This window comes from Lepus europaeus, chromosome 8 (genome assembly GCF_033115175.1).
Source record: "Lepus europaeus isolate LE1 chromosome 8, mLepTim1.pri, whole genome shotgun sequence".
In the NCBI taxonomy this organism is placed as follows: domain Eukaryota; kingdom Metazoa; phylum Chordata; class Mammalia; order Lagomorpha; family Leporidae; genus Lepus; species Lepus europaeus.
In genome coordinates this window covers 1,572,759-1,592,648 of record NC_084834.1, presented here as the reverse complement: position 1 = coordinate 1,592,648, position 19,890 = coordinate 1,572,759, and the positions used below count along the sequence as shown (strand labels likewise).

The following is a 19,890-nucleotide window of genomic DNA, read 5'->3' as shown; positions in this document are numbered from 1 at the left end:
ACCTGGAGGGGAGCTCCTGGCTCCTGGCTCCGGCCTGGCCCAGCCCTGGTCATCACAGCCATTTGGGAAGTGAACCAGCGGATACAAGACCTCTCTGTCTGTCTCCCTAACTCTGCCTTTCAAATAAAGTCTTTTTAAAAAAAATGTAGAGGACTAAACTTCTGCCATAATGTTACGATTAATACAAGCCAGAACGCAGCTTTTACTCACACTGTTCACTGTGCTGTGTAAATAAGCACTTAAAGAAATGTTTTTTAAAAATCAGCTTCCAGGCTGGCGCCGTGGCTCAACAGGCTAATCCTCCGCCTTGCGGAGCCGGCACACCGGGTTCTAGTCCCGGTCGGGGCGCCAGATTCTGTCCTGGTTGCTCCTCTTCCAGGCCAGCTCTCTGCTGTGGCCCGGGAAGGCAGTGGAGGATGGCCCAAGTCCTTGGGCCCTGCACCCCATGGGAGACCAGGATAAGCACCTGGCTCCTACCATCGGATCAGCGCAATGTGCCGGCCATGGCGGCCATTGGAGGGTGAACCAACGGCAAAGGAAGACCTTTCTCTCTGTCTCTCTCTCTCACTGTCCACTCTGCCTGTCAAAAATTTTAAAAAGTCAGCTTCCAGAAACAGGCACAGGTGTGTTTGTGTGTGTATGTACATGTGTGTATGTACATGTGTGTGTACATACGTGTGTATGTACATGTGTGTATATGTACATGTGTGTGTATGCGAGTGTGTGTACAGGGCAGGTAAATGTACCCTGACCCATTGCCCCCACTGCCATGTGAGACCCTTTAACATTTAAAATGGCATCAACATCTACTGAGTTAAACTCCTAACGGATTGAAGTTAACATGTAATTGATCAACACACAAATTTGTGATATGACCTTAAAGAGCCAGATCACTAAATTTCTTATTGCAAAAATAATAAAGAAATCTTTAATCAGCTAAGAATTTACAAATGATTGCATGTATGGCTAACAACACATTTTTTGAAAAATATATTTGGAGTTGGGGCTGGCGCTGTGGCACAGTAGGCTAAGCCTCTGCCTGTGGTGCCAGCATTCAATATGGGTGCCGGTTTGTGTCCCAGCTGCTCCTCTTCTGATCCAGTTCCCAGCTATGGCCTAAGAAAGCAGTGGAGGATGGCCCAGGTGCTTGGGCCCCTGCACCTGCACGTGAGACCCGGAAGAAGCTCCTGGCCCCTGGCTTCAGATCAGCTCAGCTCCGGCCATTGCAGCCATTAAGTGAACCAAAGTATGAAAGACCCCTTTCTCTGTCTCTCCCTCACTCTGTCTGTAACTCTGCCTCTCAAATAAATAAATAAAATCTTTAAAAATATATCTTAGGAGCTATTTATAATACAGTTACTCATCAGTGAATTCTCTCTAAAACCACTAAATTATAGAAAGTATGCACCCAGTATATGATCTTTTCAAAAGAGAATTTATTTTCTAAGATCCAGTAAATTTAGGACTTAAGTATAGCTTACACTTTGGTATTCTGTTCACTTACTTTCAGAAATTAAAAAAAAAAAAAAATGAAGCGGTCTATGGCCTAAATGCATCAACAATCCTGATTCACTACAATGCTCCCATAGAGAGGTACTTTGGCAGTCACTTCTTGCCACAATTCTTAAGAAGTCAAGAATGACACTTTGTAACGTGAGTATGCTCTTTTTGTTTGAAGCTACCTCAAAGCCAATATTAATAGTTTGTATTTGAAGGCCCCCCAGAAATGATCTCTTTTGGTCTATTGTGGTCACTTTCCCTAAATTTGCAGATCTTAAGACAATAAAGTATCATTTAACAAAAAAATTATCATTTTAAAAAACATTTTTAAAATTTCATACTTGCAGCATTTTCCCCTATCAATATCAAAAAGATTTTCCTCAAATATATAGCTAAGTCTACAGGTAATTTTTTTTTCACAGATTTATTTATTTATTTATTTGAAAGTCAGAGTTACATGAAGAGATGGAGAGACAAGAAGAGACAGAGAGAGAGGGAGAGAATGAATCTTCCATCCACTGGCTCACTACCCAAATGGCTAAAAGAGCTGGGACTGGGCCAAGCCAAAGTCAGGAGCCAGGAACTTCTTCCAGATCTCCCATGTGAATGCAGTGGCCCAAGAACTTGGGCCGTCTTATGCTGTCACATGTAGCTCCTGAAAGTGGAACAGCTGGGTCTCGAACCAGAGCCCATATGGGATGCCTGGCACAGCAGGTGGTGGCTTTACCTACTATGCCACAACGCCTACCCCTACAGGTAATTTTTTAAACGCACAAGAAATATAATCTGATGACCCGATCTTAATCCCTCTCTCTTGCCATACTCAATATGAACTTTAATAAGAACATTTAAAAGTATAATCCTGCAGCTTTCTTGTTCAGTAGCGTCAAGAAGGAGTTATAATACTGCTATGCCTACAGCTAAGTGAACAAGATATTTAAAATAAGAGAAATTATTCCACTGCAATCCTTCTATTTAAAATCTTGCTAACTGGTAATAGAAGAGGCTAGTTAGATAGTAGTTCTACTTCCCAAAATAAACAACATGCTATGTGTCTGTGTGTGTACATACATGTACTTATACTTACTATACAGAGTCTATCAACTCAGAACCATAAAACTCCTTGGAATAAATTAAAATGAAATGAATGACAGGGAAAACAGCTTCTTACCTGGTAGATATCAGAGAGACTGCTGCTTCCAGAGTCACTAGTGATACTACATCCTGAATGGCTAGAAGAGACGTGGGTCACCTGTGGGTGGAGACTGTCAGTAAGGTGCAGTTTTGTGAAATCTGCAGGAAGCTACGGAAGGAGCAGGAAAAACTAAGATTACAATTTGAAGCAAGAACTCCAAGAAGTCATTTCAAAATTATAACATTACATCTGATACCACTGAGCCAAAAGTTATTATGAGTTTCCATTTTTCAAAGTCACACGTTATAAAATATTGCCCTATTTACCAAACTCACAAAATAATTTTTTAGAATTTATCAGCATACAATAAACCTTAAGTAACATTAAATTCAATGATTAAATAGGTGAGTTTCGTGAATACTTTGAACTTGATTGAGCATTTAATTAGTAAGCTTCCATTTTCAAGTTATATATCAATGAGCAAATTAGTCTAACACTATTGTTAATAATCATAAATGCAACTCTGCCGCAAGAAACAATGTAAATAGTGAAACAAAAAAGAGAGATGTGAGGTTCTTTTATGTCCAAATGATGTTAGAAAGTAAAACAACAACAAGAACAGAATATTTTAGAATCAATGATATGTACTGTTAAAAGCAACTGTGGGAGGCTCCATGGAGAAAACAGACAAAGGAATGCCATAAAAGAAGTTAACATTGAGAAAGTTATGGACAACATTTACCTATCCATACACAGATATAGATATCATTTTATTAGTCGCTCAGGTTTAAGTAAAAATAGCCTCCATTAAAATAAACACTGAGCATCCCTCAAATGCTTCTATCACCCCTCCTTTATCAGAGAAAAGACATCTTAAAAGAAAACATTCATACATTCACTCATTCAACAAATATTTACTGAATCCCTTTTTTCTCACTGTGTGCTAGTCTGCGAGGCTCTATGAATACACAGCCCTTGTGATCCTTTTCCTCTTATTACCAATGACTTGCATTAAACAAGGACACTACAGTTCTCTATAATGCTGTACCTTACACGCAGTATTTCAAACTCCATACTCACTGGCACCACGAAACCTCTGCAACATTTCTCTTTCCTGCCTGCACACTGATCTACGTAGCTGGTTAATGTTCACCACCCCCTAGACCTCTAGCCTCTCTCCTCCTCCAAAAACACAATGCTACTGCATAATTTATTTGAAAATTTATTTTCAACTGCTTGAAAGGCAGAGAAAAAGAGGTGGGGAGAGAGACAGAGATAGAGACGGGGCGGGGGGAGAGGGAGAGAGGGGGGGCGAGGGGGCGAGGCGGGGAAAGGGAAGGAGGGGAGAGGGAGAGAGAGAGAGAGAGAGATCTTGCCTCCATTGGTTCACTCCCCAGATGCCTACAACAATCAGGGCTGCATTGAGTCAAGCCAAAGCCAGGAGCTGGGAAATCCATGTGGATCTCCAGATGGTACCCAAGCACTCTGGGCTATCATCTGCTGCCTCCAGGGGGCATATTAGCAGGAAGCCAGATCTGAAGCAAAGCAGCTGGGACTCAAACCAGCTCTAAGATATGGGATGCAGGCACCACATGCCACAGTTTAATCTAGTGTGCCACAATGTCCAATTCCAGAGGTGGGAAGAAGCCTCACAGATGATTCAGGTTTGGGACAATGACGGATGGGTTTTGATACTTCAAAGCTCCAAATGGGCAAAATGTATTTATATCCCATAATCATTCAGACCTCACTCCATGAATAGATTACACTCCTTCCTACTTTAAGTACATGGTATTTAACAATATTGACAGATAATCTGGTCAGAAACAATGGGATACAAGGTATACAAAGAAAAGACTGAAACATGAATTAACTAGGAGTCATAAGATTAGATGACAAACAGACATAAATGTTGGAGGAGCTCAGGAAAGTGAGACACTCAAATGCAGAGAATCATTATAAATATGAATGAACTATCTCACTAAGTACTTTTAAAAAAAAAACCTGCTAAGTGAAAATCTTATGAAATAAACTTTAGGAGACTAAGGACTTCTCTAGAATTTACATGTTTTATTCACAAGGTAGAATGGTGAACTACTCTCAGGACTTCTTCAGGAACAGACAGGGATTGACAACCATGACTTTACAGGCAGGATATCAGACACTACAATGATGTGTTCATGGCCAGGATGAATATCTTCATCATCCCAGCTACATTTTTAGTTAATCCAGTCACTTGCTGCAGACGGCAGTTGGAGACATTATTCTGCGGCTCAGCGATTTTAAAAGGCATCAGTCTATACTTGTAATTACAAGACAATAGACTGATTTCTGCTGACCATCTCTTACAGACACGTCTCACCACCCAGTGTACATGTGACGTGTCAGACGAAGATGCAGCCGCTGAACGCACTGCACTAGGTGATGATTCAGGCAAGCCTCACGGTGCTCTCTTCTCCAGGTGTCCATCACCGGGCCATCTTTCCTGATAGAATTCACGATACGCAGAGCAACCGCTGGAGCTGCACAGGGCTCCAAAGCTCAGAGAAGAGACGTCAACTCAGGCTGTATGTATCAGTCAAAAGCCCACATCCCACGCTGGAGTGCTGGGGGTTCAGGTCCTGGTTCTCTTCCCAATTCCAGCTTCCTGCTATTGCACAGACAGCAGGCGATGGTTCAAGTAGCTGCCTACCTGCCACCCACATTGGGACCCCAGATTGAGTTCTGTCTGGCTGCCAGCTCCAGCCTGTCCCAGCCATGGCTGTTGCAGGCGTCTGGGGACTGAGCCAATGGACAGGCGTTCTTGCTATCTTCCCGAACCACCAGGCACTCCAATAAATACATTTCTTAAATTACACGACCAGGTAGGCCTGGAACCATAAAGACTGTCAAACAACAAATATTCTTGCTTTTAAATATTTAGTTCTATTTAATAAGTAATTACTGAGTACCTGCTATGTCAGATAACCTACAAGGGACAGGGACTATCAAGGTGAGAAATTCCTTTCTATTCAAAAAAGTCATCGTGACAGGTGTTATAAACAATATAACATTGCTTTTGTTCCCCTCTCCCTATCGTCTATGTTCTTTCATTATTATGGTAATAATGATATATTAAACTTGGGTAAATACACAGCTAATTTAGTATGCATTGAATATTTATGTATATTAGAAACAAAAAAATTATATTAAAAAAAAACCCTTTAAGATCTTTTCCCATAAATTGGGGTAATAACACAATTATTGAATTTTACTGACAATAAGCATCCATCAAGGTTAAAGAGAGAGAGACGCTGTAAAAGGTGTTTCCATAAGACAAGATTCTGAAAGCACTGATTTGGTCCTGCCAAAATGCTCTAATGAAAAAGACCTGAACCCATGCCTTGAAAAAGATGGAAGTCTGAGGAGGCAAACAACCCACACAGGGGCTGGGAGTGGGGAGGCAGACGAAATACAGGACCCAGGTTTAAACTCCAGAGCGCCAGGTTAACACGGGACCTCCAGGGAGATGGCAACTCACATTCCTAAGATGGTTTTTAAAAGGCACAACATGACAACAAGATTCACTTGTTTCAAATTTTTGATTTAAACTACCATCACTATGCTATTTGATTTCAGATTAAAATGGGGTTATGAATCATCTTGTGACTCTAGCCTCCATTTATCACAGAAATTCTGTTTAAAAATTTTATGAAACGGCTGGCGCCGTGGCTTAACAGGCTAATCCTCCGCCTTGCGGCGCTGGCACACCAGGTTCTAGTCCTGGTTGGGGCGCCAGATTCTGTCCTGGTTGCTCCTCTTCCAGGCCAGCTCTCTGCTGTGGCCCAGGAAGGCAGTGGAGGATGGCCCAAGTGCTTGGGCCCTGCACCCGCATGGGAGACCAGGAGAAGCACCTGGCTCCTGGCTTCAGATCAGCGAGATGTGCCGGCCGCAGCGGCCATTGGAGGGTGAACCAACGACAAAAATGAAGACCTTTCTCTCTGTCTCTCTCTCTCTCACTATCCACTCTGCCTGTCAAAAAATAAAAAAAAAAATTTTATGAAGCTAATTTTCCTTTTTTTCTTCATATTATTTGCTGAACTCTTTACTTAGTGTAGGGTTAATCTTATGAGTATAAAGTAAACAAAATAGATCAAGAGCGGGAATGGGAGAGCAAGGAGAAAGAAGGATAGGAGTGGGGATGGCAGAGAGGGTAGGGCTGGAAGTATCACTATCTTCCTAAATCTGTATACATAAAACGCATGAGACTTGCATAACGTAAATAAAATTTTAAAAATTTTTATAGGGGCCAGCACTGTGGCATAGAGGGTAAAGCCCCAGCCTGCAGTGCCAGCATCCCATATAGGTGCTGGTTTGAGTCCCGGCTGCTCCACTTCCAATCCAGCTCTCTGCTATGGCCCAAGTGCTTGGGTCCGTGCACCCAGGTAGGAGACCCAGAAGAAGCTCCTGGCTCCTGGCTCCTGGCTCTGGCCGTTGTAGCCATTTGGGGAGTGAACCAGTAGATGGAAGATCTCTCTCGCTGCCTCTACTTCTCTGTAACTCTGCCTTTCAAATAAATAAATAAATCTTTAAAAAGAAAATTTTTATGAAGCTAGGACTGACTACACACAGTAGTTACCTAATAAAATCAATACTAATTAAAGGATAAATTGACATATTTTATACATTTTGATGTTAATACTGATGCTTCCCAGAAAATCATTAACAACACAAAGGAATCTAATATTTTCCATTTAAATATTTTTATTCTAATACCTAATAGTAGGAATATACTACTGCTCAAAATTTTCCTGTGTCAACAAACTTATAGTCCTAAAGATATTTTCCTTGTGAATAACCTACTTTTATGCAAATGACTGAATCATTTGACCATAAATGCTATTAAGTACTTAAGAAATATGAGTGATATTAATTCAAGTAAAACTCATTCCATAACACTTTTATATCATTTGTATCATAAGGTATTATGTTTATTTGGGGGACAAACAAGAAAGTTTCAATCAATCATTAGCTTTAAAAAAGGAAGTTGTGCGTATCACTTAAATTTTACAAATGAACAGGCATTTGATAACCACTGATTAATTAATCTAATGGTTGACATTTATAGACTACTAGTTAACACATGAATCTATTTTGAACACAAATGAAGTACGTATGGATGCCTTGAAGGCTAAGATGTCACTATGTAAACACTTTCTTGAAGAGTTGAAATTCCTGAAGTTGGGCAGAGTGTAGTAGAGGGTCTTCCCCCTCCTAATCTTTCTAGTAACCCCTCGTTTGCTGATACAGCCTACATTTGTGGTACCAGACCCTCAATCCAGCTACAAAGTACAGGGATGAGTTCTGTCGAATTCTATGTCCAACTGGTGTTCTATATGAAAGACTTTGATGCTCCACAATGTTTATTATCATGTAGGGCCACTGGGAGTCATAAAAGTTAAAAAAAAAAGGGGGGGGGGATGGGTAAGTGACAAAAATAAGCAAAAACTTCACATATTGCAACCACTAGCTGAAATTTATTTAACTTTAGAATCACTCTATTTCAAGTCACAGTTACCAAAAAACATGCAGGATTTGCAGTCTTACTAGGCAGCTTACCTGGAATACCACCACCTAAAGTAAACTAAATACCACACTTATTAAAACCAGACTTTATATTAAGATGTGTCACTAAGAATTTACCCACAGAAATACTGTTTATCCTATTTCATCACCGGAGTTTGGTGAATACTCATCTTTGTGTTTTTCTTTGATAGGTTCTGTCAGTATTACTGGATATATTTTCTATTTTTTTCTCAGGTATTAGTAAGAATATAGGAGATTGTGTTTTCGCTCGTCACTCACCTATCATCTTTTGAAAGCCAGTATTGTGAGGATTAAACGAATTAATGCCTGTAAACCACTTAAGAGATGTGCCTGGCACACCAAAATCACTAAAATAGCATGGCAACTTCAGATTACCACCTGCCAGACTCCGCAAGGTCCTTTCCAGCTCAAATTCCTGCAGCTGGATCTAAGATTAGAGACCAGCGAGCCGGTCCATGAAAAGGCATGGACGGCCAAAGTCATCCAGCTACAGACGCCGGCCTTTACCCACTGTGGAGCTCAATTCACAGTATGTCTCTCTTTTTCTCTGGATATACACACATGGGCGAATGTACATGCATGTACACGGAGTGGGTTTGGTTTCTGCTTTTTTTTTTTTTTTTTGGTTCCCATTTACAGTCTTTTCAGATATTACTCTTTGACCTCTTTCCACATATGCTTAGTTAAACAGACCAGTCCATAATATGATCCACTTTTATTCCCCTAAATCATAGTTCTTAACATCAAAAAAGTAAACATCTGTACTCCTAAATATTACTTCCCTCACACCCCTTAATATACACCCTGGATACAGGATATGCTTTGAATACTTTATCCACCAGTAGCCATCACAAAGCAAAGAGAAAGATTTTTGTACAGCATACAATTTCTTATGTTTATAAATACATATGATGGTAGGAAACAAGTTTTCTAAATGCATCAAGTGACAATACAGTCACAGCACTTTGAATTTTTTGTCATTAAATTACATGTACAGTTGGAGTTGTTGAAATGACTGTTGTATAGGAAAAGTTCTACAAAAATTTATATGCTTTGCATCTACTGGATAAATCCAGCAAAAAAAAGTTAATAATTTTTAAGAACTTAACACTCTTCCAGCTTCCCACCTTGTTCAAATGAAACATTTATGGATTTAAAATCTGTTCAACTACCTGCCAAGTAACTTTGGGCAACTTAATTCACTTCTTTGCATCTTAGTTTCTTCCATGAAATGGATATAACACAGTGATCAAATAACGTAGTCACTGTGACCCAGAGAATCTCAGATGCCTCTGTCTCCCTCTTCCCTTCTGTTGTTTTCCTGAAGTTCCCCAAAACGTATTTTTGACACTGTCACAGCTAACACCACCATTAAAGTAATCCACTTATTATGTAGTGTCCTCCTCAGAAATCTATTTGTTACATGTGCAGTGAGTCACATGTTTATGTGGAGAGTCCACTGCTTAAATATGTGACAATGGGCTTTGCAAACTGCGAATCTTCACTGTCATGGTATGCCTGTGTAGTCCATTTACTCTTTTTCATAAACATTCAAGTTTTCATAGCTGAGAATCCTCAAAGAAATAAAAACTTAGGTGGTATGTGTGCTTTTCAGTGTGTAGTCTTATTTTGTCTGACCACAAATGTCCCCAGAATAGTTGTGCATTTGACCCAAACACATATTACAGACTAGGTGTGGTGCGACCACAAAACATCCAGCCTCCAGAGAGCAGTGTGACAGAAACAGCAGTGTGTGTGTGTCGGGGGCTGGGGCTGGGGGGCTCAGGGGCTGCTTCTTTCAAATGCTCCTTGCTACTTTCCTACATTATGATAATATTTTAGAAGGAGCTGTCATGGAGAGGACTTGATAATAAGATATGGCTTACATACATAAATATTTCACATGCCTTTCTGTCCAAACAAAAATGTTTATGGGTTGGAATCAGCTACTGAAATATGGTTAACACCTCTAATTCAAAATTCAAAATGCTCCAAAATGCAAAACTTTTTGAGTACTGACATGATACCATAAATGGAAAATTCCACACCGCAGGTGACAAGTCTTCAGTAGAAATGTAGGTCCCTGAAAATATTGTATAAAATTCTCTCCAGACTATGTGTACAAGGTGTGCATGAAACATAAATGAATTCTGTTTAGACTTGAGTTCTTTCCCCAAGATACCTCATTATGTATGTGCAAATATTACAAAAAAGTCCCAAAATTTGAAACATTCTTGATCCAGACATTTTGAGTAAAGCCACCTTTTTTTTTTTTTTTTTGAGCTAGAATTATCAGCTTAATTGATTACATTTGAGGAAATTAGAATCTATCAGGATCAGAGCTGTGATGCAGTGGGTTAGGTTAGGCCACCTGCAATGCCAACATCCCAAATGGGCTCCAGTTCATGTCCTGGCTGCTCCACTTCCCATCCAGCTCTCTGCTAATATGTGTCTGGAAAAGCAGCAGAAGATGGCCTAAGTGGTAGGACCTGGAAGAAGTTCCTGTCTTCAGCCTGGCCCAGCCGTGGCTGTTGCAGCCATCTGGGGCCTGAAACAGCACTAGAAGATCTCTCTTGTCTCTCTGTAATTCTGCCTTTCAAATACATAAATAAATAAATCCTTAAAAATTCCAATCTATCTAAAATTTAATTTCTACATTAAGAAAAGGATACAACATGAACACATATAGGACATTCAGGGCCCCAGTTGAGAAAAACAATCAAAATTAGTGAACTGATTGAAAAGACATTATCAATCACAAGATGACTGAAGTTTGCTAGCAAATCATTTTCTATTACATGTTTTGAGAGAAAGCATTGAGTTGAAGGAAACCCACATGTACCTGATTTCAAAATGGGAAAGAAGAATCATTTAGCATGAGAAAGTATAAGGGTGCAGCCCATATAGTGGTGGTGAAACGGGTAGGGCCATCGCCTGCAGAGCTGGAATCCCACGTGGGTGCCAGTTTGAGTCCCGGCTGCTCCACTTCCGATCCAGCTCTCTGCTATGCCCTGAGAAAGCAGTGGAAGATGGCCCAAGTCCTTGGGCCCCTGAACCCGCATGGGAGACCTGGAGTTGGCTCTTGGTGCCTGGTTTCGGTTCAGAGCAGCTCTGAACATTGCAGCTATGTGGGGAGTGAATTAGCAGATGGAGGACCTCTCTCTCTCTCTTTCTCTCTCTCTCCCTCTCTCCCTCTCTCTCTGCCTCTGCTTCTCTTATAAGTCATTTCCCCAACATTTCAAGCTAAAAAAGATTATGCTGAAAAATTATGAGTGTTTATATAGACACAGACACCCAAATCACAGAGACACATTTAAGCTAATCATCGAATTTCATCACCTTAAGAAAGACACCTGACATAGCAAGAGCAGTTACAGAATTACTTTTTTTTTAAAAGATTTTATTTATTTATTTATTTGACAGACAGAGTTACAGACAGTGTGAGAGAAAGACAGAGAGAAAGGTCTTCCCTCTGCTGGTTCACTCCCCAAGTGGCCGCAACAGCCAGAGCTGTGGCGAGCCAAAGCCAGGTGCCAGGTGCCTCCTCCCAGTCTCCCATGAGGGTGCAGGGCCCAAGCACTTGGGCCATCTCCACCTTCCCAAGCCACAGCAGAGAGCTGGACTGGAAGAGGAGCAACCGGGACCAGAACTGGCGCCCGTATAGAATGCCAGCGCTGCAGGCGGAGGATTAAACTAGTGCGCCATGGCGCCAGCCCCAGTTACAGAATCACTGTAAGAACTACAAGAACGCTGTCATCTAAGATAGTCATGTGTTAAGTATATGTATACACATATGTAAGATTTAGTTACTTCTCTGAAAGGCAGAGGTTGAGAGAGACCTTGCATCTTCTGGTTTCTCTCCCCATTGGCTGCAGTGGCCAGTGCTAAGCCAAGCCAAAGAGCCCTAAGCTTCGTCTGAGTCTCTCACATGGGTGCAGGGGCCCAAATGCTTGGACGGAGTTCTGGTTCCTAGCTTTAGCCTGGTCCAGTCCCAGCTGTTGCAGGTATCTGGGGAGTGAACCAGCAGAGGGAAGATCTCTCTGTCTCTCCTCTTCTCTCTGTAACTCTGCCTTTCAAATAAATTACATATTTTTAAAAAACTCATCTGAACTGTTTATACAATTTTCCATAGCTATACTGAGGTAGCTGGTGAATTTCCATGTATACAAGGGTATTCTAGAAAGCTCCTGGAAAATGGAATTAAGAGAGAAGTATATTTTATTGCAAAAACAAAAACTGCCTAGTCAGGCACAGTTTTTTCAAATGCACATTTTCCATGAACTTTTTGAAATAGTCTCAACTATGGTCAAAGGAACTATCCTGTTGCCGTACACACACAGTTTGATGATACTCTTCAGGAGACAGCCACTCCATTCTCCAAACACATAAACGCACACACTCTGCAGACTTCCTGTCTGATCTTCAACCACCATGAAGCACTCATCTGAAAAGTACAAATCCCTCCAAGTCAGTCAATGTCAGAACGTGCTCTGAAATACATGGTAAACTGTTGGCACTCAGGTGATTCAAAAATCAAGTTCTGGGAAGCATTTCACTTAACTTAAATCCCATTTTCTCTCCTCATTACCATACTTACTTGCCATTACTCTGGGGTGGGAAAGAAACATGAACTACATGGCTACCATGGGTAATGTACTCAAATTTTTATACACTGTTAGTTCTAGCACATACAAAGAGCTACTGAGTTCAAGTGGCTTATACAAGCCCTATGGTGAGAGGTTCCAACATCTATGCACGTCAACCAAAGAGAATAATTAGATTCTAAGCATAAGGAAATCTGCTATTCATAGAGTACCACTGATGATACCGTGATAATTTTCCACAGTCACTAAAACTTGAGTTCTCAGGCTCTTGTTTTCCATAACCAACCCACACTGGTGCTATGGAAGCAGCAATCCTCAGAGAGGGAAGGTGGCTGCTGGTGATGCCAGAAGACAGCTTCTACAACCAATTAGATGGCAGCCTTGATGAGCTCCAGAGAGACTGTGCTTAGTTATCCCAGCTGAAAGGAAAATGCTCACGGGAGTATGGCGGCCAGAAATGAGTGTGTAAAGCCGAAGGAAAAAGATCCCCGTGGGATCCATGGCAGACTCTAAGCTGTCTTCTTTTTGAACAAAAATATAGTCATCCCTTAGTATCCACTAGTATCCATTATTAGTATCCACTAGTATCCATTTTATGGTTACATAAAATGCTGTAGTATTTGCCTACCACCTACGCACATCTTCAGAATCTGTATAATACCAAATACAAAGCAAATACTATGTAAATAGATGTTCTGTATAGTTAAGGGAATAAGACAAGGAAAAGCAATCTGTTAATGTTCAGTATAAATTTTCATTTTTAATTTTTCCAACATTTTTGACCCAAGATTGATAGAACCCATTAATGTGGAACTTGTGGATAAGGATAGCCAACTATAGTAGCTTGTTTGGGAAGAAAGCCTCACACTAAAGTAAAAACATTAACCTGTGAGTAATATTTAACTTTTTTTTTTTTTTTGAGGAGACTTTTTTTTTTTTTTTTTTTGACAGGCAGAGTGGACAGTGAGAGACAGACAGAGAGAAAGGTCTTCCTTTTTGCCGTTGGTTCACCCTCCAATGGCCGCCGCAGTAGCGCGCTGCGGCCGGCGCACCACACTGATCCGATGGCAGGAGCCAGGTGCTTCTCCTGGTCTCCCATGGGGTGCAGGGTCCAAGCACTTGGGCCATCCTCCACTGCACTCCCTGGCCACAGCAGAGAGCTGGCCTGGAAGAGGGGCAACCGGGACAGAATCCTGTGCCCCGACCGGGACTAGAACCCGGTGTGCTGGCGCCGCAAGGCGGAGGATTAGCCTGCTGAGCCACGGCGCCGGCCGTAATATTTAACTATTACATGGCTGAGCTGAAGCCTTGGGGTATGGATAACAACAAGTGATTAGGACACGTACATGCTTAACTTATGGCAGTCTTGCATATGAGCTCCTTCACTGAAAGAAACCAACACAAACTTCACACTGAAGGTTAAAGTTAACAGAGACACAAAAACGGAGGGGCCATGAACCCTGAATTCCCGCTTACAGGGGAATTGTCTGTTAATCAACAATTTCGGATTTTATGCAACAGAGAATAAAGTTCTGTGTGTTTGGACCTATATTTTATTTGCTTTGGTAAAATGGTTAGCATTATGTTAACTCATACAAATACTGTGACCTTTCTTTTTTCTTTTTTTTTTTTTTAATCTACTTATGGAAAATCTTCCACAGTGAAATTCTAAATTCCTGATGGAGGAGAAAGGGTTCTGATAACACCCTGATTTATCTTTTCATAGGACTGCATGCATGGACTTCACGCATTTCAGATAAAATGAGCTCATTTGCTTATTTAGTCTATTTCTAGTCAAACAACATTTATTGAAAACTGGTATGCTAGGTACTAGTCCATGTTCACAAAGTATAGCAGCATAAAACCCATGGTCTCATGGATCTGATAACTAAGTGTGTGGAAGCAAATAACTAAAGGAGAAACAAGAAAACTGTCAAATAGCAGGAAGTACTATATTCAATAAAGATGAAAAAGAAACTGATGAGACAAAGGGACTAAACAGCCTAGGATGACCTAAGATGTGATAAAGAGATGATAAAAATTGTTTTTGTTTTTTTACAACTCAGTTATTTCTCAAAGGAACAGTATCATCTTTATGAAATACATATACACATATACAATATGTATATGTGCAAATATCTATACAAACACAAACCACGTATTCAACATATTTTCATGTATCTACATACAACATATGTTATGAAGTATAGTTTACATTTGTTTTTGTATTCAGTTGAGATAAATCTAGCATATCAGGGAAGGTGTTGTGACGTAGCAGGTAACATCCCGTATGGGTGCCGGTTTGGGTACTGGCTGCTCCACTTCCAGCCTGGGAAAGCAGTGGAAGATGGCCTAAGTACTTGGGCCCCTGCACCCACGTGGGAAACCTAGAAGAAGTTCCTGGCTTTGGATTAGCCCAGCTCCAGTCATTGCAGCCATTTGGGGAGTGAACCAGTGGGATGCAAGACCTCTCTCTCTCTGCCTCTGCCTCTCTGTGACTCTATCCTTAAAATAAATAAATAAATAAATAAATCCTAAACAAACAAACAAAAACCCACAATCTAGCATATCCCCTAAACCAAAGGAATATTACTAAGTATTTTATGAAAATCTCTTGTGCTATATATACAATTTTAAAACAAAACAAAGTATCATAGTATCTTATGAACCAAAGACAATGAGGTGTTCAGCACCCTATGAACTGCACAGTGCTAGTATCTACTCAAATTTCAAGATGCAAATGTTAAACAATAGAAATATGAAAGCTTCCAGACAGTTATTCTCAAAAGTACTGCTTATTGGTTAAACGGAAAATTACATCTAGATGTCACCTACCTGGGTCTGTTGATTTTGATTATTCATAAATTTCATTGAGTAACAGGGGAACTATTTGAGAATAAACACATCTACTGAAATTTACGCTACAATCTTTTAAAAAATATGGATTAAGGAAACTTGATTTCAGCTTAGACATACTCAAATCCTTGATCCCACAGACCAAACATCCTAGCATCTGCGTGGGAGTAGAAAGCTGGGGGAAGACCATCAAGCAAGACAGAGCATCTCACACATCAATGAGAAATCTGAAGACTAACAAAGTAGGGTATGGAGGTTAGAAGTTCTCATTGCTAAGGCAACAGTAAACAGTAAACAGCTCTGGATGAGGAGCTAAGCCCTGCAGAAACACATGGGAACAAGAGGCACTTCAAGTACAGGTCAGGAAAAGCAGACAAACACAGGGTGGCCTTGTCATATTTTAGTAACAGCTGGGAGGTCAGTGCAGGCTCTGAGAAGACCAGAGGGAGACTGTGGTAAAATCATGGAGGGCGTCTACTGCAAAGGGTTCGGGTGTTATAGTAAAGGAGGCAGGGAGCCACAGGAGGGTTCTGAGCACTCCAGCATGATATATATCAAAAATTTAAAACACTGTAAATGTCAACAAAGTAATAATGGTGCATAAAATAACTTCCTCATCTCCTTGTGAACCAACTCCATCTATAATCTACATACACATAAGGGTACTTCAAAAAGTCCATGGAAAATTGAATTAAAGGTTTATTTTGGCGCAAAAAAACTGAAATCTATGCACAGCTTTTTCATAATACACATTTTTCATGAGACTTTTTTAAGACGATGGGAAGTGATAAATGAAATTTTAACAATAACATTTGCAGGCTGAGATTATGCATAATTTAAAAAATCTGCTTATTTAAATTTTTAAGTTTTTAATGGGAAAATGCATTACTTTTGTGGTAAGAAAAAGAAAATTTTATGAATAAGTTCATGTAATGTAAATAGAACACTACATCTATTACGTTTGTAACAAGAGGCCATGACTACACAGCACCACAGTTGTCTTGTGGTTGTACCATGTGCAATGATCCAACTGTGAAGGTGTATCTACCCTAAGTTATCACTTATGGGTGCAATGGCTACGTAACATCCCCTAGTGAAAAATTTCACCCCATTCCAGAAGGTAGCTAATGAGCACGTAGGAAGGTAGGCAGACAGACAGATAGGTAGATCACACTCACACTCCCACACACAAACCCACTTTAGTTTTAAATGAAATTTTAGATTCCGGACTGCAAATGGTCCGTTTCTTGGTTGTACTGCAACACCACCACAGGTACAACGCTTCAGGGATGAGCGTTACCACCCGGCCGGGCAGTAACTTGTAAGTTAGAAAACCACTATATGCTGCCAGTCTTAAGATGCTAACAAAAAATGCTAGACGTTGACTTCATGTGTCTCATATATCCCCTTTTCTTTTTTACTCCAATGATAAAGACACTCATATGAGCACTGACTTCCAAAGACACTGGTGATAAGACACTCAGTTTCATGTTTATTTTCAAGGACTTGATGTGTCAGCCTTGGCACACCAGACAGTTTCGTGGCTTTCTCTGGGTCTGGAGAGTGCCAAAAAAGAACTGATTGAATCACAGCTCACTACTCAATGCCCGGGCCAGCACAAAAGTGCACTCCTGAATGCAGGAAAGTATAATCGAGTTTTCCTTTTCCTTCAACTTGCCTTGTTAAAATTGTGCTCACATTAGTAAGCCGTTTATCCTCATATGAATAGTCTAAATTGCTAATAGTCTGAGAAACATTACCTCATGAGGTCTCCTTTCTAATACCCTCACTTCTGTCCAATGCTCCAGTATTTTTATGACTTTTTTGTTCATCTGCAATGACTTATTTACACAATCAATTCAGTGGCTCCCATAAAAAGTTCATTCTCTCTAAATTAATACCAACTCAAGGCTTTCTATGACTCTACTGAGCTTGGCTCACTTTCATCAGCTTCAACTGCTTTCTCTGACTTGTGCGCTATGTATGTGTGACTACTAAGTTATTATCCTAGATTTAAATCAAGGAAGTATAACAACACTGATCAGGATATACTCAGATAATCTTATGACCAGTTAAATATAATGTGTGGCGTCATTAGTGCACACACACACACACAGTAATAACTTGAAAATGTCTTTAGTTATAAACAGTTTAACCCCAGAACTTACAAGTTATAAAGCCTCAATCCACCTTCAGGAATAGCCAAAATTAACCGAGCTCCCACTACATCTGAAGGCTCTCTGATGGAGGAGGATTGACAAATAATATCCCGCTTCTTTCTAATGCTGCTGCGTTGTAATTGTGTTTTGCTTCTTCCAACAATCTCCCATTTCCCTGTCAATTTCTTCTCCGTGTTGTAGTCAGAATAAGCTTTCAAAACACAACAGGAAAATACACAACAAACTTACTCCCCTGCCTCTCTTTACCCTTAGGAAGAAGTTTATAACCCACTGTCTGCTCCTTTTGATCTTTGCACACGCATCTCTCTTCCACTCCTATCTGTTCTTGACAGAGCTACTTCTGGCTATTTAGTCCTACTTCCTCTCTCACTCCTGGGTCTTTGTTGTTCCCTTCTCTAGAGTTAGGGATTCTTTAAGATGCTCCTGTGATGTCCAAGGATGTTTCCTGTCTCAGAAATTAAACACTGTTTACAATAGTTGCTGATTTAACTGTTGGATGCCTTCTCTAGATAATTCCCAAGAGAGCACTCCTGGCTTTTGCATCACTCTTCTCCCAGCTTCAAACACACTGCCTACAATATGACACAGTCAGTACAAAATAACTCATTGACCTTCTAATGCTGGCTTACAGTCAATGTGCTGAGGCTGAGATAAACTGAACAGGATTGCCTGATTCCGATGTTTTCATTATTTCCCACCGTATGGCTGCTCCCTTTCACCAGCAATCCCAAGTAGGAACACCAGGATAAAGTTAAAAGAGAAGAGAGATCCACTTACACTAAACCCAGGCCAACAGTAACTACAACTAAGCAATCAATGTATGTAAGGACAAAAAGTCTAGGAAAAACTTTCTGAACTCACACATTTTTAATTTCCTATCCTTATGGAACTCAACAGAGGAACCTGGCAGACTAAGAGTTACATGAACTCTATTCAGAATCTCAAGACTCATTCAGCCACTGAAATCAGCCAACAAGTCTTCATGGCACTGCACAACAAGTCAGTCTCTGTTAACGGGAGCTAGTTAGTGATACGGCAATAAGTAGGGTGAGCAAAGTCCCTGTTCTCTGGAATCTGTATTCCTGGAAGGAGAAGGAGCTTGTGTATCAAAGAGGAAACAGGACAGCGTAACAACAAGCAAAACAACTCCAGATACCATTAAGTACCACAAAGACAATACTAACAGAGAGGGATAGAATGATGATGATGGCTGGGAATGGGGAAGCTAATATTTTAGATTAGGCACCCTGGGAGACTCACTCTAAGAAAATAACATTTGCAGTGAAATATGAGTAAATACAAAGGCTCTAGCCAAAGATCTGCAGGTAAAGTTTGATAGATCAAAGGATGATCATGGGCAAAGGCCCTGGGGGCAAGCGCCGTGGCGCAGGTTAATGCTGTGCCTATAGTGCCGCCATCCCATGTGGGTGCCGGTTCTAGTCCCGGCTGCTCCTCTTCTGATCTAGCTCTGTTATAGCCTGGGAAAGCAGTAGAAGATGGCCCAAGTTCTTGGGTCCCTGCACCCACATGAGAGACTCAGAAGAAGCTTCTGGCTCCTGACTTTGGATTGGCGCAGTTCCAGCCATTGCGGCCATCTGGGGAGTGAACCAGCAGATGGAAGACCTTTCTCTGTCTCTCCCTCTCACTGTCTGTAACTTTACCTCTCAAATAAATAAATAAAATCCTTAAAAAAAAAAAAAAAAAAAAAAAGGGCAAAGGCCCCAAGGTGAAATGAGCTTTCAACATTCAAGGAACAGAATGAAATTCAAGGGGATTAGAGGACAGACAGCGAGAATGGTTGTGTTACAACTGCAGCCAGAGCATGAGGACCGAGACTACTAAAAAGTAGGGTAAGCAAAAGAAAAGCCGTTTGCGTGTTAAAGTTAACAAGGTCCCGTTATACGTCATATTGTCTGTAAGGGTGGGGGAACAGACTGTAAGGGGCTGGAAGGAAAGTCAGAATGGAGTGCCGCGTATCACATCACCTAGAGATAACAAACTGAAATCACCATTCAAAACCTGGCCTGAT

At 40.8% G+C, this 19,890-nt stretch overlaps 1 protein-coding gene across 4 annotated transcripts in view; it reads right to left on the bottom strand.

Moving 5' to 3' along the window:
* RAPGEF2 (Rap guanine nucleotide exchange factor 2) overlaps positions 1-19,890 on the bottom strand; it is a 259,943-nt gene that overhangs the window by 51,291 nt on the left and 188,762 nt on the right. For all 4 annotated transcript variants that reach the window (XM_062199353.1, XM_062199355.1, XM_062199354.1 and 1 more), the window contains one exon: positions 2,672-2,803. In XM_062199353.1, the coding sequence (XP_062055337.1) occupies positions 2,672-2,803 (132 nt within the window). The remainder of the gene's footprint in view (positions 1-2,671; positions 2,804-19,890) is intronic.